We start from the raw sequence: 20,189 nt of genomic DNA on the forward strand, positions 1-20,189 counted from the left end.
CACTCAATTTAGCCATATGAGTTACCACATGAGAAAGGAATATTAAAACATAAGACATCGGGGTAGGCAGATGGAAACTGCATGATAATAGCATGTGATAAACAACGAGGGATGCATTTTAGTGGAAATCATATTATTTTGGCATGTTTATGCCCACAAGTGTATCAACTCCACTACATTTTCCTACATAAGGAATTATTGAGAATAATTACACTCAGAATATTATAATACGTTAGATGGATAGATAGGTAGATAGAATTGTCACCTACATACTCTGAGTTATAAACAGTTGTATACACTGTAGTCTGAACTAAATTTAAACAGAATTCTCAGTTTACGAGAAACCTAACATTTTCCATATGCACTGTCATATTCCATTCTTTTTCTAATATTCATATTTCATTAGCATTTAGTCCTCAGGCCTTGGGATTTTTTAAGAGAAATATAAATATATTCAATTTTTATATTTGTGAACTATTTATCATGTAAGTTACCATCAAGGCCTAGTTAGTTTTGTTTAAGACACTAAATTAATTTAAATCCCACCTCTTTTACTTTTGATGTGGAAATATTTTTACTTTGATGTTGTACCAATACAAATTGAAATTTGCAACATGAACTGCTAATGCTAATTTGATTACTTTGTATTAGTCTTGAGTGCTACAAATATAGTAAGAGATTATTTTAAAACATGAAACTGGGAATGGAAGAACTCTTTCTCTGCAGGCCCTCTGCAATGATGGTAGTATTAATGCATGTATGTTAATGCTTGATGATTCGTATAGAGCAATGAATGTGATTTTGAAGGAAAATAATTCAAGATTTTTAGAAAACCTGACAGCTTGATTTTTTTACAAATTGAGTTCATCAAAAAGTCCTTACTTTACTTCTTAACAGATCAGAGAGTTCAAATCTATTTAAAATATTTGTTTCAAATGATTTAGACCACAAAATATTTTTAGAAATAAAAATGCTTTATGTGAAGAAAAGGTGCCTGAACTGTGAATTCAAAACTTTTTGAATAGAAGTGAATCAAGCCTTTTTTAAAAATTATTTTTTAAATCATTTGATTTATTTGATAAAGTTGGGGAGATTTCTAATGGCCTGTTATGAGGATAGTAAAAATATCTGGTTGCAGATCAAGCTAAAATAGGTACACCTAAAAGCTGTTGAAAAACAATTTTCTCTCTCAAATAGTACTTGAGAATAGTGTCTGCCAAGTATATATATGTATAGCACCTATATGTATGTATATATAATCTGTAAGATATCCCAGGGGTGGAGCTGCAGTAATTTCTGCCACCTGTAGTGTGCCTGCATGTTGCTTGTCTGTTTATTGATGAAATGTCTGTGCAGTGTCTATCTATAATTGACATTATGCCTGAAAGTCTCTATGCTCATTAACCTTTTACAGGTGCCGCACCGTTCCAAGGAACTGCAGGTACTAAAAGAATGGGCAGTACTTATAAAGGCGAGCTCTAACCTCTCCTCTTGCCTACCTTTGGGTAGTGTTTTGGAGGGCATCGATCAAACATTCAGTGAGCTAGATATTCATGACCAAGCTAAGGAAGTAAAACGGAGAAGTAGCTAATGATTGAGTGAGGGCCACGCTGCATATTTCCAACATATTATTGATTATCTGACACACCCTGCCCCAACAAAAGTATAGATTTCAACTAAAAAGAGAGAAGAAGAGAGAGAGAAAGATATGGATCAATCATTACTTACATATGTATCAAATCATCAAAAGATTTTCCACAAGATGCGACTAGAGAATGTATTAGAATGTATTCACATGCTGTTGACTGGGAGTTCTCAATAATGCATGTGGTAAATGGAAATATAATATAGAAGTTAACAAGGTTAGAATGTTGAGAAATAGAGATTAATATGCTGAAGGATCCTAAACAAAATTAATAACAGTAAGGATTAAATTTTGAATTATATTTAGCGGATTCTCTTTGTAATTATAGTAGAATTTTAACATAACATAAATAAAAGCAAGCAATCCACATTATTCTACATTTTTTATTTATAAAATTGACAAATTTTGTACCTAGAGAGTAAAAAAGTATGCGCACGCACACACACACACACACACACACACACACACACACACACACATAGTACAGAAATGTTTTCAGCTTGATAACAACTTTAATGACAGAGAATTCTCTTCCAGAATGCTGTGGTTTTGCCATAAATATACTTAAATTCCATGTGTGAAGGAAAAAGAAAGTATTCTCACCCTTTCTAGCCAGTGCTTCAAAATAAAATAATTTTCCAATTTTCTTTTTTAAAATAGTCACTTTGGCTAACAAATGTGTTCTTTTATATGTATGGTACAGTGTTATAAGAAGAATGTAAGTCAATCTTCCTCGGATAAAAGTTTATTAAGTAGGTATTAAATATACTTGGGTAAACCACTTATATAATCCAACAGACTTATTAGAGCTGAGAATGCTATCGTGATTATGAAAATCATTATTGCTATTAAAATAATGATGCCAGTGATATTTGTCTGTATCATTAAAACCATTTCCAAGGGCTAAAAATGGGCACAGCATAATGTGAGCCCACTTCTGCTTAATAGTTTCAGAATCTAAATTGCCATCTTGCTCAGCCTCCCATTTTAAAAATGCAAACTCTTTTATAAGTCTTTTATGCAAATTGTTAAGAATAATAACCCTATACCCTTTTTTCATAATAAGCATAAAATAATTATCTATAATACTTTACGTATATAATGAAAGAAAATTGAGGTTGGATATAGTAAGGAAGGAAGGCATCCTGTTTTCCTCACTTTTAAAAAGAGATTCTATAGATGTAAACGTTCATTGCTTCGTTCATCTCTTCATCTCTTTCTCATCACATACTCTCTCTTTGAATCCAGATGTTATGCTTTTCGAAAAGTCATCTATTTAAAACTGTTCCTCTTCCAACATAATCTGAAAGCACTCAAGTCACCAAGGGAATTTTGTGTCTTAAACTGTCTCCTGAAATATGCCATTATTGAACCCCACTTCCCACCCCCAAGTTCTAAGGCCAGTTTCTATTTTTCCAGCCATCATTTTCATTTAAATAGATGACAACTTGTCCACTGGACCCTGTGAAAGATAATGTGAAAATGACAAACAGTTTATCTTCTTCCAAAGTGCACATTTGTGAGAGGGAGGAAAAAGGACAAGAGACCAGACAAGGGATGAAGAGTTAGGGTGGAATATCCCCCATAAAAGCCGCACTTGTCCTTAGTTTCATTTAGAGCAGTGCTCCTGAGACTGAGGAACTGATTTTTTTAAATTTTATTTAATCTTAATTTACATTTAAATAGCCACATTTGGCTAGTGGTTATCATATTGGACAGGGCAGATTTAGATCCTCGTGTTCTCATTTAACTTTAAAAGGCAAAGGTCAAATGTTTTTAATTTAGCATTTGAAATAGACACCAAAGAATAAAACTGGTAATCATTCTTTTGGAGATTCAGTGTTCCTTCTGGTAATTCTAGATTACTTCTCTGAGCTTCCTGTGTTTTTAACCCCTCCCTCACTGAATATAAAATGTTGTGGAAATTAATATTTTATATCTAAAAAATAAAAATATTTTAATATCAAATATGATGCATATATACATATATACAAATATATATAAGACATATACATATATACTTATATATAAATATATATAAAACACATATACATACACATAATTTTTCTTTCTTAGTGGAATTTCAATAAAAATATATATAAAAAGACTTCATGCAATTATTAGTCATGGAGCTGTCCTTAAAACTTCTCTTGTATGGCAGTTATGCCATGGCTTTGGAATCAAACAGACATGAGATTAAGTCCTACTTCTGTGACTAGCTGAATGACCTTGGGCAAATAACTGAGCTGTTCAAGGCCTCAATTTCCTCATTAATAAATAGGGATCATAATGCTTCAGACATTGTAGAATCGTGAAGATTAAGTGAGCTAGTAATATAAAGCACGGAGCATCATACTTGTCTCATAGTGTTTGTTAAGTAAATATCAACACGTCAGCCAGTCTTAGTCTTAATGTTGCATAAGGGGTCACATCAGTACAGCGTGTCCTCGGAAGGAACTTTTTTCTTTTCAGTGTCTTATGATGAGTAAGTCCTGACGCAGCTGAATACAAACAGTACCAGTGGGTTTTAGCACTTTTTCCTCCACTGGCCACTCAGAGATGTAGGATGATCTTACAGCCAGCGTGCCTCAGTATAACAACAACCGTATACTGTTGGGTGAAATGATACTATTCACGAGTGCTTGAAGAGTTGTCCTAAGGAAGCAGAAATAAACGTAATGTGATGATGCTTCCTCTTGAACTTCTAGTTTTTAATTTTGATAGTAAAATTGACAAGTCATGCACCTGTTGGCTTTCACATGGGGCTAATTTCTTTCCTACGGCCAAACGTAGGGAATGGTCCCTTGTCATTTCAGAGGCCTACCTCTGTGATCTTATAAATAAATCATAAGAGTCACCCAAAGGAGAAAGATCTGACATTACCAACTGAGATGGAAGAAAAGAGACTAATGTCAAAATACATATAACAAGTTAAAATACATATAAATCCCTGTTCCCAGCTACTACTATTAATGTCAATGCCCAAGGAGGGCAATTGCCCCATTCTTTTTCAATAAACAACCCCCAGACATCAAACTGCCACAGAGAACTTGCACAGATGTTTCCTTCATCTCACATGTGCTGTATGTAAGGTTGGGGGAGCCAAGGTATGTGCCTGCCTGTGGTCTTCCTATGCCAGTTTCTGCATTTCCCATGTACAAGATTGGGATCTTGGATGGATAGACACTGTACTTGACAATATTTTTTGGAAGCAAATCTAAGAAATAAGGTGTTCAGATACTTTCAAATCTGGTCGTGATGTTTTTGCCTTTCTAAGGTGAGTCACAGTGCCTCGTGGGGGTGATGCGTCCATAACCTAGACTGAATTAAGATATATCAAGAAGGAGCCATCAAAGTGGTAAAATACTATGAGACTGATAATGGTGATAAGTAATAGCATTCATAAAGTATGATACTTTGTTAATTGGGAAATCCTGTTCCTAACGTATTAGGTAATTGTCAAGAACCAGCATTGTCATTGTCATATGTGGGCATCAGATACGCTGTCTTGTTAGGGTTGAATACTGCCTTAAAAGAAAAGCCAATTAAAGCCAAGAAAAGAAAAAAACATCTGTAGAAATTTTATTGTCATTATTTTTTTACAGGAAAGGTAATATTTTAGGAATTTTGAAGAACATTTTCCATTTAAATTTTTAGCCAAATAGTGATGAAGTGATGATCGTAAAAAAAAGGGGGTTTGGGGTTGGAACATTTATGTTCCAACATTATGTCATTGTAAAATAAATAGAAAATTGGGATAAACTTTTTTAAAAACTGCAATGCCACCAAATGTTTAGAAGCGGGTGCTTCTGTGTGGGTGTGTATTCACAGTTTATAACTTCCCTAAAATGTGTAAGTCTGGAAACTAGAGAATGACAAAGAACTCTAGATTGGTAACTCTGATTAGAGAGCATAGATAGGCAGTGAAAAAGACTAGGTTGCCTAGTAGACATTTTGTACTATCAATACAGTCATGTAAAAGAAGTATTGTTTCTATATAGAAAAACAAGCATAATGAGGGCAAAATCTTATTACCTGCTTAGTTTGTATTAACAACTCTCAGAAGGATTATTGATTCTCATAATCTGCAGTTACCTATTATCTTTTTGTCTGTATAAAATTTGATTAAGAATAAAGTATGCATTTTTACCTTTATATAAATTATGCCAAATTATAAGAAATGGGAACTTATAGAATTTAGCCAGCCATGGGAAGGGATGCCCTGAGATACCCATGTTCTCACTGGTCGACTCTGGCTGTTTCAGGTCAGTATCTCAAAGACACCACGACCCCTGACAGCTTTGTGGTAGCCATGCTGTGATATGAATAAGCAACCATTTAAAAGTAGATGTGAAAAAAGCAAATTCCTTTTGTTATATTTGTTTTGTACCACAAAAATATTGATTTCTAGCTGTTAAGAGTCCAAATAGAATAAGTAAGCAGAAATTCAAATTTGGAAAGATAGATGCTAAAAAACAAATTTGTATGACACTCAAAGATCAGCTTTCTACCATGCCCACCTAAAGGCATGAAAGATATGTAAATATTATAAATTTCTACTTAGTTGTTTCAAAATAATTCATATGTTGAGATGATATTATTAACATTTAAATTTTTGTGTTCAAGTCTACACTATTTATGCAATGTCTTGGTGAATGTCAAAGTCCATGCACTTTGAAAATGTATGAAGAAATCACTATCCTTTATTAAAAATAGATACAATATTAAAATTATAGCTTTTTACTCATGCAGATATATTTAAAACTATCCCCAAAATTGTCTACAGAAAGCTGAAGTATCTCAGTAAATAAATTTGTGCTGTCTGATACAGCAGCTACTAGCCAATTGTGATTGTGACAATTGAACTATTGAAACGTGGCTAGTTCAAATTGAGAAGTGCTGTAAGTATTACAAACACACCAGATTTAGAAGATTTAGTAGAAATAAAAAAATGAAAAATATCTCAATGATTTTACATTGTTTACATTTTGATACATAATCATATAATTACATCGATATGTAATTTATATTGATTACATATTGATATGATAATATTTTGGATATATTGGGTTGAGTAAAACATTAGAATTAATGTCAGTTTTTCTTAGTTTTTAAACATGGCTACAGGGACAATTTAAATTATGTTTGTAGTTCTTAAATGTGTGATTTGCATCCTATTTCTGTTTGTCAGCATTGATGCTAACAGAGTTTACTTTATACACAAAAGAAAAATTCTACAATTTAAATATGAACAATGGGGCAGGTGTGTGTTCATTTCTTATTGCTGTTATAATGAATTACCACCAGTTTAGTAGCTTAAAACAACACAATTTTATTATCTTACATTTCTGGGGTTCAGAAGTCCAAAGTAGATCTTATGGGACTGAAATCAAGGTGTCAGCAAGGCTGCATTCCTTTTGGAGGATCTGGGGAGAATCCTTTTTCTTGCCTTTTTCAGCTTCTAGAGGCCACCCTCCCACGTTCCTTTGCTAATGGCCCCATTCCTCTGTCTTCAAAGCAACATTGGGCAAGAACTTTCAACCCTGCAATCTCTCTGAATCTCTCTCTGCTTCCCTCTTCCATTTACAATGACTCTGTGATTACACTGGGTTCACCTGGAGAGACCAGGGTACTCTCCCCATCAAGGTCAGATGATTTGCTGCTTGCTGTGATCTTCCCCTTGCCATGCAACCGAATGTATTCATTGGATTAGGATGCATAGATGATTACATCTTTAGGTGGCTATTACTGTGCCTAGCCCTGTGTTTACACATATATTTACATTTAATTCAATATATAAATATATAAAAACTTGTGTATCATCTATCTTTCTATCTCTCTTGTCTTCTCCCTTTCACAAAAACGTCAATATCTTTCTTTAGACTTTTTGTTTTCCTTTTGGTGCTGATTTTTCTTATCATGTAAGTCTCCTAAAAGTTGCAGATAGTTTTCATCTCATCCAAGGGGTCACAGCCAACAGCCAGTACATAATGATATGGAAAACTAAGTTGTCCATTTTAATTTGGTGGGTCTAATTAAGGCAAAATCTCTTAGAGTTTGGAGTTGTTTACCGTGTTTCTTACATTAATAAGTGACAGAGCAGCTGTACCATAAAGGAAGGAAAGTGAACTCTAGTGGGTAAGCACATTTTTCAACATGGGTAGAATCAGTAGTCCTTTCATGAAGAAGAAAAGGCTTGGAGGCAAAACCAAATAAAGGAAAGAAGAAAACTGCGTTTCTGCCCTTCCAAGAAACATTGTCAGTTTAGCACACCTGCTCAGACCTTTTCAGATTATTGTGGGACATGCCACTGTTAGTTGAAAAGTGGGTTCCTTCAGAAACTAAGGAAATGTGGCAGACATTTGTAACATCTTTCTACCTTCTCAAACAGTGGGAAAATTTACTTTTATTTTAAAAGTATATTTGGTTATTAAAAGTTTTCACCATTGTTTTTACAATACTGGAGGATAACTAGACTTAATTCTAACACAATTGATGAGAGAAGTGCTTATGATTCAGAATTTGGTCATTGCATTTCTTTAATACAAAAAAGACTCAGACTTTTTCAAAGGTAATAATTCATGGTTTTAAGTTAAACCCATCTTTTTAGATATTATACTCTGAACGGCAATGTTTATATCGTGTTCTTGTTTCATTAATGACAATGATTTAACTAGACGTAGGAAAACTGTTCATTTACCTTATCTATTGGACAAAGCTAAATTGGATACTAATTGCCAAGAGGCATAACACTAAAATCAGTGAACTTACTAAACATGGTGATTTAAATACAAGCAGGGTCTTTTTTCTTTTCATTCCTTTCTTCCCTTTTTTTTCTGTTTATACCAATGCAATTAAAAGCAACTCTTTTTCTGAAAGCTTATATTATTTCCATGTAGGTGATTTTTATGGGAAAATTTACCAGCTAAAGGGAGATACAGTAAAATTTAGTTGTTGAGAAAAGCAAAATGAATTTATAATTCTATAATTTGCAACATTCCTTTTTATTTTATAAATGGTTATTTTAAAAATATATGAGCAAAATCAGGAGTAAGTTGTGATAAGGCAAGAAAGCAAAAAGCTTTAAAAATTAGTCTGTGTAATTTCACCCCAGGATTGAATGACATTTCTGATAGATTTTAAAAACACATTTAGTATTGCAAATGTCTTTTAACAAATTTAGAGTTTAGACTGTGTCTATACTATAAATATAAATGTAGATGGTAGTAAATTTCAAATATTCACGCAGCAGGTAATATCCTTAAAACTGAGGGGAAGGACAGACCAAATGGTGAGGATTTGATGAAGGCAAAAATCTGTACATACTGAAGCACGGTGATTTCAATTGCACAGATATAATTGTTCATTGATTTAGACATTTGTGTCTCGGAGACACATGCCTACACAGTTGTTTTTTCTCAAGTCACGCAGACAATGTTGAACTCTTTTCTTAGTACAGCTCTGCATTAGCATAGCATGTTGGAGGTGATAATATATGCTGAATGATATATTTGTAATCAAGACATTTTTAAGGCACATTTAATAAAGGAAAGTCAGCAGGCCAAGCAGATTATGTTTTTCTTTTTATTTTTGTTGGGGGATGGGAGAAAGAATAATCATAAAGTATTCAAAGATGATTGAAATTTCTTTTTTGTTGATGGAGGCTTAAGCAAATAGAAATAAACCTCTAAAGGGACCAAGAGTTGTAATTGAATAAAATATAATGAGCAGTTCAATTGAGCTATTACTAAGCAAAATAGGAAATCAAAGTAGGAAATTACAAACTCTGCCAGAGGATTCCTAGGCACAGTTTATAAAGAATATGGCTTCTGAAATAAGCTTTGAAAGTTAAATAGGACTGGGCCAGATTGAGATTAAGGTAAAACGTTATCCAAGGGAAACAGCCTGAACAAACAGAAGAGCAGGGTAGATGGCACTCATCCTGGCCTCTGCACAGTGGAATACTTCGAAGAGATTCAAGGGATGTTAGAAAGTATAAATGTAGATGGTTAGTTGGATAACTTTATCAGATTTGTGTTTTTCCTTATTAAAATTATACAGGATAGGGATGGAAGTGGGAAGGGTAATGACTGAAATACCCAGTTAGTGTTTTTTTTGTAGCTGTCTGGTCAAGATATGATGAGATATAATGCCATAGCTGTGGGCAGAAAGTGGAAGGCTCTCCTAGAATGGTGTTTCTCCAAATGTGCTTCTCAGATCAGAAGCATTCACATCACCTGGCCAGAAATGCCAATTGTGTGGGACCTATCCTAGAACCGTGGAATCAAAAACTTTGAGGGTGGGTTCCAGCAACCATGTTTTAACAAGTCCTCATGTGAATCTGAGGCATACTAATAGTTGAAGACAACTGTCTTAGAGATGTGTTTCCAGAACAGAACCATTAGAAGAATTGATGGGATTTGGGGGTAAGGAAGGTGGAGTAATCAGGAACAGCTAAAATTCCTATTATAGAAAGTGGAGAGTGGCATCATTAAACGAGATAGGATATATGAGAGAAGCGTTCAGTTAGGCCAAAAAAGATACTTTTGAAAATATGTAATTGGCAAGGAAGCTGTCACTAGAAACAAAATTATAGGTCTGGGCTTATATGTAAGAAATTGGTCTTGATTAGACCAATTACTGGTCTTCATTGCACTGGAAAGCCTGTTATTAATGTGCTTGTAGCTTTCCTCTACAGAGAAGGTATCTGGATACAGGCTGGCACACCATTAGAATATGTGATGTAGGGGAAAGGACTTGGGGGTCAGAGGACCTGAACTATGACCTATAACATCTATTAAACTACCTGGCTCAACACACTAATTGTGTTACCTTAGGAATGTCACTTTTTAGAGCTCTAGGTTTTTGTTTGTTTTTTGTTCCCACCCCCCAATCAGGACAATGGATATATTAATATCACCTATCTTTCATAATTGTGAAAAAATAATAAGTGTGCAAAAACATAGCATAGTTACTGGCAACAGAAAGCATTTCATAAATAGTAGATTCTTCTTTCTTAGCTATTTGCTGATTACCAAGCATTTCCTTTGAGTTATCGAAAAATTTGGTGTAGAACTAGTATATTTAGGAAAAGTATAGAGGAGAGAGAAAAATATTTCTCAGGATATTCCCAAACATGCCAAGGAAATAAAGGCCAAATAATTACCTGGAAATTTATTTGAAGAGAGAATGCTTAATATAGCCTCATATAGTTTCCTGGAGAAAATTCTTGAGTGATACATCTAAAAATAGTTACTACGGTATTACAGAAAATGACTAAGGTTCTTTTGGAGAGACATGGGACCAAAAGATATATTACATTTCAAATATAAAATAGCAGTGCACTGTAATGTTTTGCTATCAGCTACACCAATTAATGCAGATGATGCTAATTAAAAGTAAATTTAGAGAGTGATTAGGTTCTCTCACCATTGTTAGGGAGAATTGATTCTTCTATAGATCTAATATGTTAAAGTAAGAAGTTAATGATATATTGATGTATTTTAAAGCACCTAATTTAGATTATAATTCTGAGGAAAACATTTTTGTTAATACTGAATATTAAATGACAAAACGTTTTCTCTTGGAAAAGGAATGGGACCATTTGTGTAACCCTAGAGCAACGCACATGTTGATGTTTCAAATAAATTATTGTGTATGTCTGTATAATCTCAATTTTAGTTTTATAAAACTTGTAATACAAGAATTCTATTGCACATGTGCTCATTTATGTGGCAGTATACAGCTGTGTGTGGCATAATAACTATATTGAACAAAATTATGAGCTGTAGAACTTGCTGCAAAAATTCCATGGTCCCATCTGGAATAGCTTTGCAATTGAGAAGGCTGAAGTGGGCAAAGATTTTACAGAATTATGGAAATCAGCAGTAGGTTTCTGCTGTCCATTTTAACATTTAGAAAATAAGGTCAGTAGGTGTTAAATCTGAAGGATGTCTTTTTCATACTCAAAAGGATTTTCTATAATATTTGGAACAAAGTTACTGTCTCTATAGGAAGGTTCTCAAATATACACAAACATCTAGTTCATCTCTGAATGTATTGACCTTCACTTACAAGTTTTTGAAAATTTTGTATATTAAACACAAACCAGTTGGGTTTTGAACAGATTCTTATATTTCACTGACATAGGCAGCTAAAAGATATTATCCTGGAAAATTATTTTCTGAGTGCTTAAATTTAGCTAACATTTTATAAGACTTAATTATGCAGTTTGTTGTTTATGGAGAAAAGAGGAATAGAGGGTAAGTATGAGATCCATTAAATGACAGGACACACCCATTCGTTGCTTTCTTCTATTGTCCTCCCTCTTATTTTCCCTTCTATCCTTCTATTTTCCTTGCCTCTTTTTCTCCCTTCTTATACAAAACATGTGACACAAAGAAAAGAGAAGAAAGAAAAGGAAGGAAGGCATAACAGCACACTCTCCCTCTATATAAAATCTAGTAAAACAGAGTTTGGAACAAGAAAATAGTGTCTTCCTAAATGGTGTTTCTTTTTATATCCAGTAAAATGGTGACAAAATACAAGTCCTGCTATTATTATTATCCTCAGTGTTACCTATTCTTATGTTGTGATGAAATGCTTTATGTAGTTGGGGGTCCATGTACATACACATACTTTCATAATAGTGGCAAAACATTAAAAATATATTAATTAAATGGTGAAACTAAGGACTGTAGACAGTGGTAGTGTGGGCAAAAATATATTGATAATAAAAATACATGTCTAATAAGTATTTAAAGCCAATATAAGCTCTTTTGTTCAAGGAGTATAGTAAGGACACGTGGGCTAGACATTAAACCATCTATAACAAAATCCTGTAGGTAAAACAAAAAAGTTTATGAAATGTCCCACAATTTGATTCATCTACTCTCACTTAAAAAATTGTAATTAGGCAAAGCCAGGTAACATATTTTGATTCCAAAAACATAAAATAAGAAGACAAATATTGTGCATTTTGTGGGTATGAGTGCTGAAATTGTCATAATGTATTTTAAAATAATTTAAATATTACTTAAATTATTTCATAATCAAACATTAAACATGCTTATACTTACATAATAAATAAGACAATCAACATACAATTGCACTGATATATATGAGGAGTGTTTTCAATGAATCAGACTTTAATTCTGTGAATTATGTGCTTGATGAGCATTATACGCATACGCAGTGAAATATACAAGAACTCACTTTTATTCACTCAAACACAGTTGATGTGCACATTTATGAGCATTGCTTTATATTTTTAAAAGCAGTTAAAAAGCACACCCATTATGCCAGTCACGAAATCATTAGGTGTAGGAAGAGTGAGCCAAAACCTGATTATACAGAAGTTGTTTGAAACAGTACTTTTCATTTTTATTTTTATTGTTGAGAATCGTTACATAAATCAAGGGGAAAAGTCAGTGCGTTCATACTTGATCTTGGGAAAATGTTTACCCCTACTTCTATGATCTGCACTGTAATTAATTTCTTAACAAGTAAAATACTGAAGTCCAATTAACTAATTGTAAACAACAAAACAACAAAAGCATCATGTGAACTGTACTATTTAAACTAATTATAAACTCCTGGAAATAGTGATCAAGTATGCTGAACCATTATGATAGAATGTAGCTTCTTTTAGTATGTAAAGCATGCTTGCTTTGCTTTTATAAACAACCACAGAAAGCAATCACTCCCCACCCCTCCAAGTTCTGTCAATCTTTTTTCACCTAATTGAAAATCATCAACATGCTTATAAATGTACATACTTGAAAAATATTAAATGAAAAAATACGATTATCTTTAATACAGGCAAAAAGAACAGACATTATTTGGTCAAAATTAAATTCTGGAGCAATATCAGCCTCTCAAAGGGATAAGCATTTAGGCACCGTGGTTCGGCAGTACAAGTTCACACAGTTCCAAGCCAGACACATTGTTCCTATTTGCAGCAATGTGCACAATTTAATAGCATTTGACAGCCCAGCAGTTTCATTGCACCATTCAAAGTACTCCAATATACTATGTTAAATAATGTAGGCCTGTTTTTACAGTAAATTGCCATAAATAAGCTTATTAGAGTGATGGGCTCTACTTAGATGGCTGAGATGGCTCTGGGGTGTAGAGGGCAAGATGTTTCACAATGATGCTAACAAAATTAGTTACTGATGCATGATTTGAGAAGGAATAGAGATACAATCCAAGAAAACTGGAAAATACAGTATTTAAGCCAATAAAAATTTTCACTAAAGTAGAATATTTCTTTAAATAAAACTATGCTTTCATAATTAATGCAAATCTTACTGCAATTTTGGAATGAAATAATTGTTACTTGAGGTATTCTAAGCTTAACTTAATAGAAAAATCAAGGGGGAGAATGATGCATGTGTCTGTTATATTGATTCTGCCTATAGTTATATCCCCAAATATTTTGACATGTGCATTCCTGTAATATCTGAAGCTCCATTCCATTTATAATCATAATTCCCCTGCTGAGATCACGGCTTGTGCTGATACCATTCTGAGCCTCTCTCCTCGAGGTCAAAAGAAAAGTAAATTACATGTTTTAATTAGCCTAAACTTTAGCTCTGAGTAAATGACTTTATCATAAACCTTAAATGCATCCCTTTAAAAATAATAATAACTATTTTCACATTATTCATCCATGTGCAGCATTTTGGAAAGGTACAGTTGGTCTAGAAGAAATACAGTCATGCTTATTTAAAATTTCTTTAAAAACACCTACAGATACTTATTTGTTTTAAGCCTCTTAATCACCTCTCCAGCCTCCTTACCAAAATCATACTTTGACTTAAATGTGTTACTTTTGGATTCTTTCTTCTTTGCAGACTTTCCAACTGAAAGATTTTGCTTATGTTGGTAATGCATATGTGCAAAGCGAATCTTAAGTAGTAACATCTTACTCACTAAGAAATTTTCTGTCTAGAGAGACAATGATAGCATAATATCTGAAAGAAGCTTCCACACTGTAAACATTTCACCACAAAAAAATACTAATTTTTTTTTCTTTAGCAATTGCAACTGTTCTCTGCTAGCTCTAACTCTGCTGATAAAATATATTATATAGATTGAGTATCGTTTATCTGAAATGCTTGGGACAGTGGGTGTTTTGGATTTGAGACTTTTTTCAGATTTTGGAATATTTGTGTTATACTTACTTCATTATCCCTAATCCAAAAGTCCCAAATCCATTTCCTTTGAGCATCATGCAGGCGCTCAAAAAGGTTCCGATTTTGGAGCATTTCTGATTTCAGATTTTCATATTAGGGATGCTCAACCCACACCAGTTTTGTCATTTTAAATAACACTAAATGAAATAGGTTTTCTTTCCTTTTGTATAGATGTGGCACCCACATTTTAGGTTGTACAGTACAAATAATACCATTCTCTCGAAGTCTTTTGAGGCCCAAAAGAGTGAATGCTCAAATCCTGATATGTTTCTAGGGAGAAGAGCTTCTTTTGGGGGCCTTAGATATTTACTTCACAACTACTGTGACCACATTTCCTGGTATCTAGCGGCTAGGGAAAATATATTAAAAACTGTATGACTACGTGGTGAGTGCCAGGCGCACTGTCTGGAGAATGGACACGCTTGAGGCTCTGACTCAGGGGGATGGGCGGGACATGGACAATGCATATAACCTGAACTTATGTACCCCCAAGATGAGCTGAAATAAAAAAAAAAATAAAAATAAATGATGAATTCCAAATAAAAAAAAACTGTCACATTGGAGACACACATTTAACTTCATTTTTCATGCATTAGATGGCTATCTTCCATGTGCTGCATTCTACTAAGTTTTATGGCGGGGGGTGGGGAGAAAGAGCGCGTGCGCGCACACGTGCAAGGGCGCGGGAGCAGAGACCTGGCCTGAAAAAATCATAGAAGGAAACCTATATACATGCAATAACTCATTCACAATGCTGGGCAGAGTATGCTTTATTTAGTAAACTGTGAAGTACAAGCAATACTAAAATAAGAAGTGAGGTTGATTAATAAGAATATTATAACAGTAGTAATATCCAATATTTATTGATATGCCAGACACTGTTTGAAGTATTTTCTGTTAACTCAGTATTTCAGCAATCCTATAAAGTAGGGACTATATTATTCCCATCTTAAAGATGAGAAAACAGAAGCCGAGTGATGGATTAATTTAGGTCATGTAGCTAAATGGCTGAAACAACCACCAAACCCAGGCAGCCTGGCTTCAGTGCACACAGGATGGTTTACTGTAAGTAGGGGCCAAAGTGAAACACAAAAAAGCAAAGCAAAACAAAAATCCCTAAGATCTTTATCGGTGACTTTACCATACTAGATAGTATTTCTGTGAAAATTGGGCAAGTGAAATTTCTGAGTTTAACTTCCTTTTCAGAAAGTGTAGTTAAGGGTATTTGGCCTATAGCTTGCAGGATTTCTTGAATTTCAGTGGTTTATCTTGTAAAAATACTGAGTAAAACAAACTGCTCTGCAGATGGTTATTTTATCTGTTGTTGTTATTTTTTTTATCTGTTGTAAGGAACTGAGTCGTGCTCAAGCTCTATGTAATGGGAAGGTTTGGAAAGTTGGAAGTGACACCCTTTGCATGTATTTGCTGTGGCCTCTGCCCAGCCACAGGGTTAAACACTGAAAGTGACTGGGAAGGAAACACAATGAATGGAGGCGCCACAGGCAAAGCCACTATTGTAGGGCAGTGATAGCTACTTGTAAATGCATAAGCTGCTTCCCTACTGTATCATCGCCCCTTCTTCAAAAAGGGATCAGCAGATCGACTGGAAAGGTAAAAACCAGGTTCAAAATAGGCTTCACGTGTGAAAAAGAGAAAAAATAGGGAAGCAATGATTTTCAAGTGTGTTCCCTCTAGTAACGAATTCTGTTAGGTTATCAGCGTGATATGAATTCACAAATATATCAGATTTTTCTCATTGTATTTGTTAATGTGATTTTGTTGAGAATCAGATGGAGGACTTTAACCATTTTACAAGTAGAAGTGGAAAAAGACTAAGTTTATATAGTTTTATAAAATATCTAAAACAAAGCAACATAAGGCAGTATGGCTGCACTGTCCAATAGAGTAACCACGTTTAACGTACAGCTATTTACATTTGAACTAATTAGAATTAAATTAAAAATTCACTTTCTCCTCAGTCACACTAGCTGCTGTTTTGTAGCATACATCTATTATTGCAGGAAGTTCATTTGGATGGTGCTGATGTAGAATTATGGCTAAAAGTTAAAGCTGAAATCTAATTTTCCAGGTTGCACAAGTTCAACTTGAGCCTCATTTTTTCAGCTGCAGAATGCCTATTTCATTAGAGAAATGAAAATTAAATGAGATAATACATGTGAAGTACTTAGATCAGTACAAACTAAGAGCTAAATAAATGCTAGTTATTATTACTACAGATGTGTCATGTTTTTAGAGCCATTAAATTAAATATCATTAATTGGTTATAATTGGATCCATTGCACTTCCTAGGGTTAAGATCAATACTATAGTAAGCCTCTCTAATATTTAATTGCAGCACATTTTAACTTCCATATATTCCTATCTATTTTGTGCATTTTCAAAAGGGATTTGAAGCTATCAAAAATTTTTTAAAGCACCAATACACAGAATTGAAAATGATTAACCTGATTTTAAGCAGATAAAATCAAAATTGAAGATGAGAATGGGATCATATGGAAGACATGGTTAAAGGATGCTATTGCAATTACAAAATAACAAATCGTAGCTGAGAGACCTATTAGCCATGTCCAAAGGGAAACATCAATTTAGGCATAATCTTAGGGTTTTTTTTTATGTAGATAAGATCCAAAGGGATGTAAGATAAATTTCAGAATTGTATTCACGTACAATGTAAATTTAGCTCATTCTTCATAAGAAACAAAACCTCATAGAAATTGGTGGAAAATGACCTATTACACATGGATATTTTGATAGCCTACTATTGTTTATATTACAAAAAAAGAACCAATATTCCCTACTAACCTTCTAGGGGAAAACTACGTGGAGTTAGCTTGGGGAAATCTGAACTAGTTTAGTGTTAAGTCAGTGTTACGACTTGGTGGCTGCAAGCACTGAAAATGAAGTCGGATGTCTTCAACCAAACTTCTCTCCTAAATTACAAGCTGAGTCACTTGGAAAATTACTCATTCCCTCTGTGCCTCAATTTCCCATCTGTAAAACAGCAGTAACAATTGCAAACACTCATATTGGTTTGTTGAGAAGAATAAATTAATTTGTGCATGTAAAGTACAATGCCTGATACTTAGGGCATAGGCAACATATGCCATATTTAATGTTAGACAAGAGCATTGAAGTGGCTGTTACTTCGGTGAATTTTCCTAATTTCTTTCTGCCTCCACTTCCTTTCTGCAAATTTGGTGTAAAAGTATCATGTCAATTGCTTGTATTACAAAGATTATCATAACATAAATAAATACATTATGAGATTTTAGTATAAAAATATAACTTATGAAGTCCAGTTTTAATTTGTGTATTAAATTTAATTAATTTAATAAATTAATGTGTATAGTAAAATGCTATGCAGTATTTTCATGTATTTTGATGCAGTTTCTACCAGTATAGTTTTATGGAGTTTGGGAGTTTTGTTTCTTTTAAAAATATTTGGATGCTCTTTGGGGCAATTGTCTAGTTTTCCAAATTCTAGAGATAAAGAGCAGGAATATATGGTAATGGAAATCACTTAAAGAAACCTGAGTAAATTTAGTAATTGTGTACCATGTGTGGTAAGAAAATTAAATAGTGCACTTAAAATGATTCAAGAATTAAGTATGTATTTATTAAATCATTTGTAATAACTTCAGTATATGACCTCAAGATTCAAAGGCAACCACATTGTTATTACCCTTGAAGCTTCATCAAAAAGTGAATTACAGAATCAGCTTTATTTTCTTCCACTGCCTAAACATGCTTTTCCCTGAAACTTCATTATAAAAGAAACCTGCCTGTTATTACCATTGCACACTCCTTAATCACTGTAGTATGACATGGAGTAGGAGTTGCAGGAAGAGACGGGGGAATGCCATGAAAAGTTGACGATAAACAGAAATAGTCAGAAAATTACCTGTGGGAGATGGCAGATGATGCGATATGAAGACAGAAGGCAGACACTTTGCACAGCAGCTGGAGAGGAGAAAAGGTGCATTAGTCAAATGAATCATGAAAAAAAAATGAAATCAAATTCCAGAGAGGTGCCAACAGTTTCTTCATACTATTGGATATTTTCACTTTTTGAGATACATTTATTAGTTTCAGCTGTACCTTTTTTTTTTTTTTTGTCAGTGTATTACTTAGAAAAAACAATTTGGATTTTAGATTTTGGAGAATATAGTACTCAAGAGATTAATTTAGGGAATGATATTATGGCTTGTAAAGCATAGATGAGTTTTAACTTGGTTACCTTGAATGCTTTATTTTTAAAAGTCAGTCTCACAGATCATATCCAAATGTTTGTTTTCCAAATCCATGAATTAATCCTCAGGATGCATTTTCTTACTTTGTTAAGTTAGAGTTTCTGGGAAATATTGAAAATGAAAGTTCTACAAAAATATTAAGTGAATTTTAGTGTTTCTTTCTCTTCCTTTCTTTTTTTGATTTTTAGGGTTTCCTCTTAAACAATAATATTAATAGCTATAAAATATTCTTTAAAGCTCCTATTTAACCTTTTTGTCCTATTTTCTCAAACCAAATGGACAGTGCTATATTACTGTAACTCCTACCCACAGATTGTCTGGCATGTTATTTTGTCTGTCTTTCTCCTTATTTTCTACAGTTCAGTAAAGTTCGTATTAAGGGAAATCCCTTCAAAAAGTAATTTAAAGGAAAAAGTTCCCTTTAAACTAATATAGTTCTTATTTCTTCTATTTTCAACTTCAGCTCTTTTTTCCATTGTGTTCTCAAATTTGCAGAGTTATGTAATTTTAGATAAGTCCCCTGGTTATTACCAACTCTTGTCAAACTTTATGTCCCATCAAATAATATACCAAATCACTTGGCACCTATGAAAGAGTTCAGCCAGTGTGCTTTAATAATCAAAATAAAGAGAACTTTGGAAAATTATTGATACGTAAGTGAGAGGCATCAAGAATTAATCCAATATTCTATAACACTGGTTCTGTGTAATTGAAATGTAAAATAATATTAAAATTGAAATACTGTGTAATGCTTAATTTATTATATATTTAAAATGGCAGATCACCTTTACACAAGTGATAAATTGTCAAACATACCACTTTAGCAGGACTGCATTTCTTTTAGGCCATTCGTTCCACCTGCTTCTACTTTTTGGCATTGAAAAACCTCACTTGTATTAGTGGAAATAAGGAAGTAGCTGTTTGAAATGTCAGTAGAAAAATATTTTTATTTTGGTTGAAAGCAACTGTAGTAACTGACTCATATTAAGATTGAAAGTGTGTATGCACACTGAAACACATTATATATTTTTGTTAATATAAAGAAAACACAAAATTTGCATAAGACATTCCAAA

General features: G+C 33.4%; 1 protein-coding gene across 5 annotated transcripts in view; it reads left to right on the forward strand.

Moving 5' to 3' along the window:
- The window catches only part of PCDH7 (protocadherin 7), a 391,875-nt gene that overhangs the window by 245,001 nt on the left and 126,685 nt on the right, over nucleotides 1–20,189 (forward strand). Inside the window, exon 3 of one of the 5 annotated variants that reach the window (XM_045550489.1) lies at nucleotides 1,415–1,441. The exons of the other annotated variants lie outside the window; for them this stretch is intronic. Within the exon in view, the coding sequence (XP_045406445.1) occupies nucleotides 1,415–1,441 (27 nt within the window). The remainder of the gene's footprint in view (nucleotides 1–1,414; nucleotides 1,442–20,189) is intronic. 5 annotated transcript variants of the gene reach the window in all.

The sequence above is a fragment of the Lemur catta genome, chromosome 4, assembly GCF_020740605.2.
Source record: "Lemur catta isolate mLemCat1 chromosome 4, mLemCat1.pri, whole genome shotgun sequence".
Lineage (NCBI taxonomy): Eukaryota > Metazoa > Chordata > Mammalia > Primates > Lemuridae > Lemur > Lemur catta.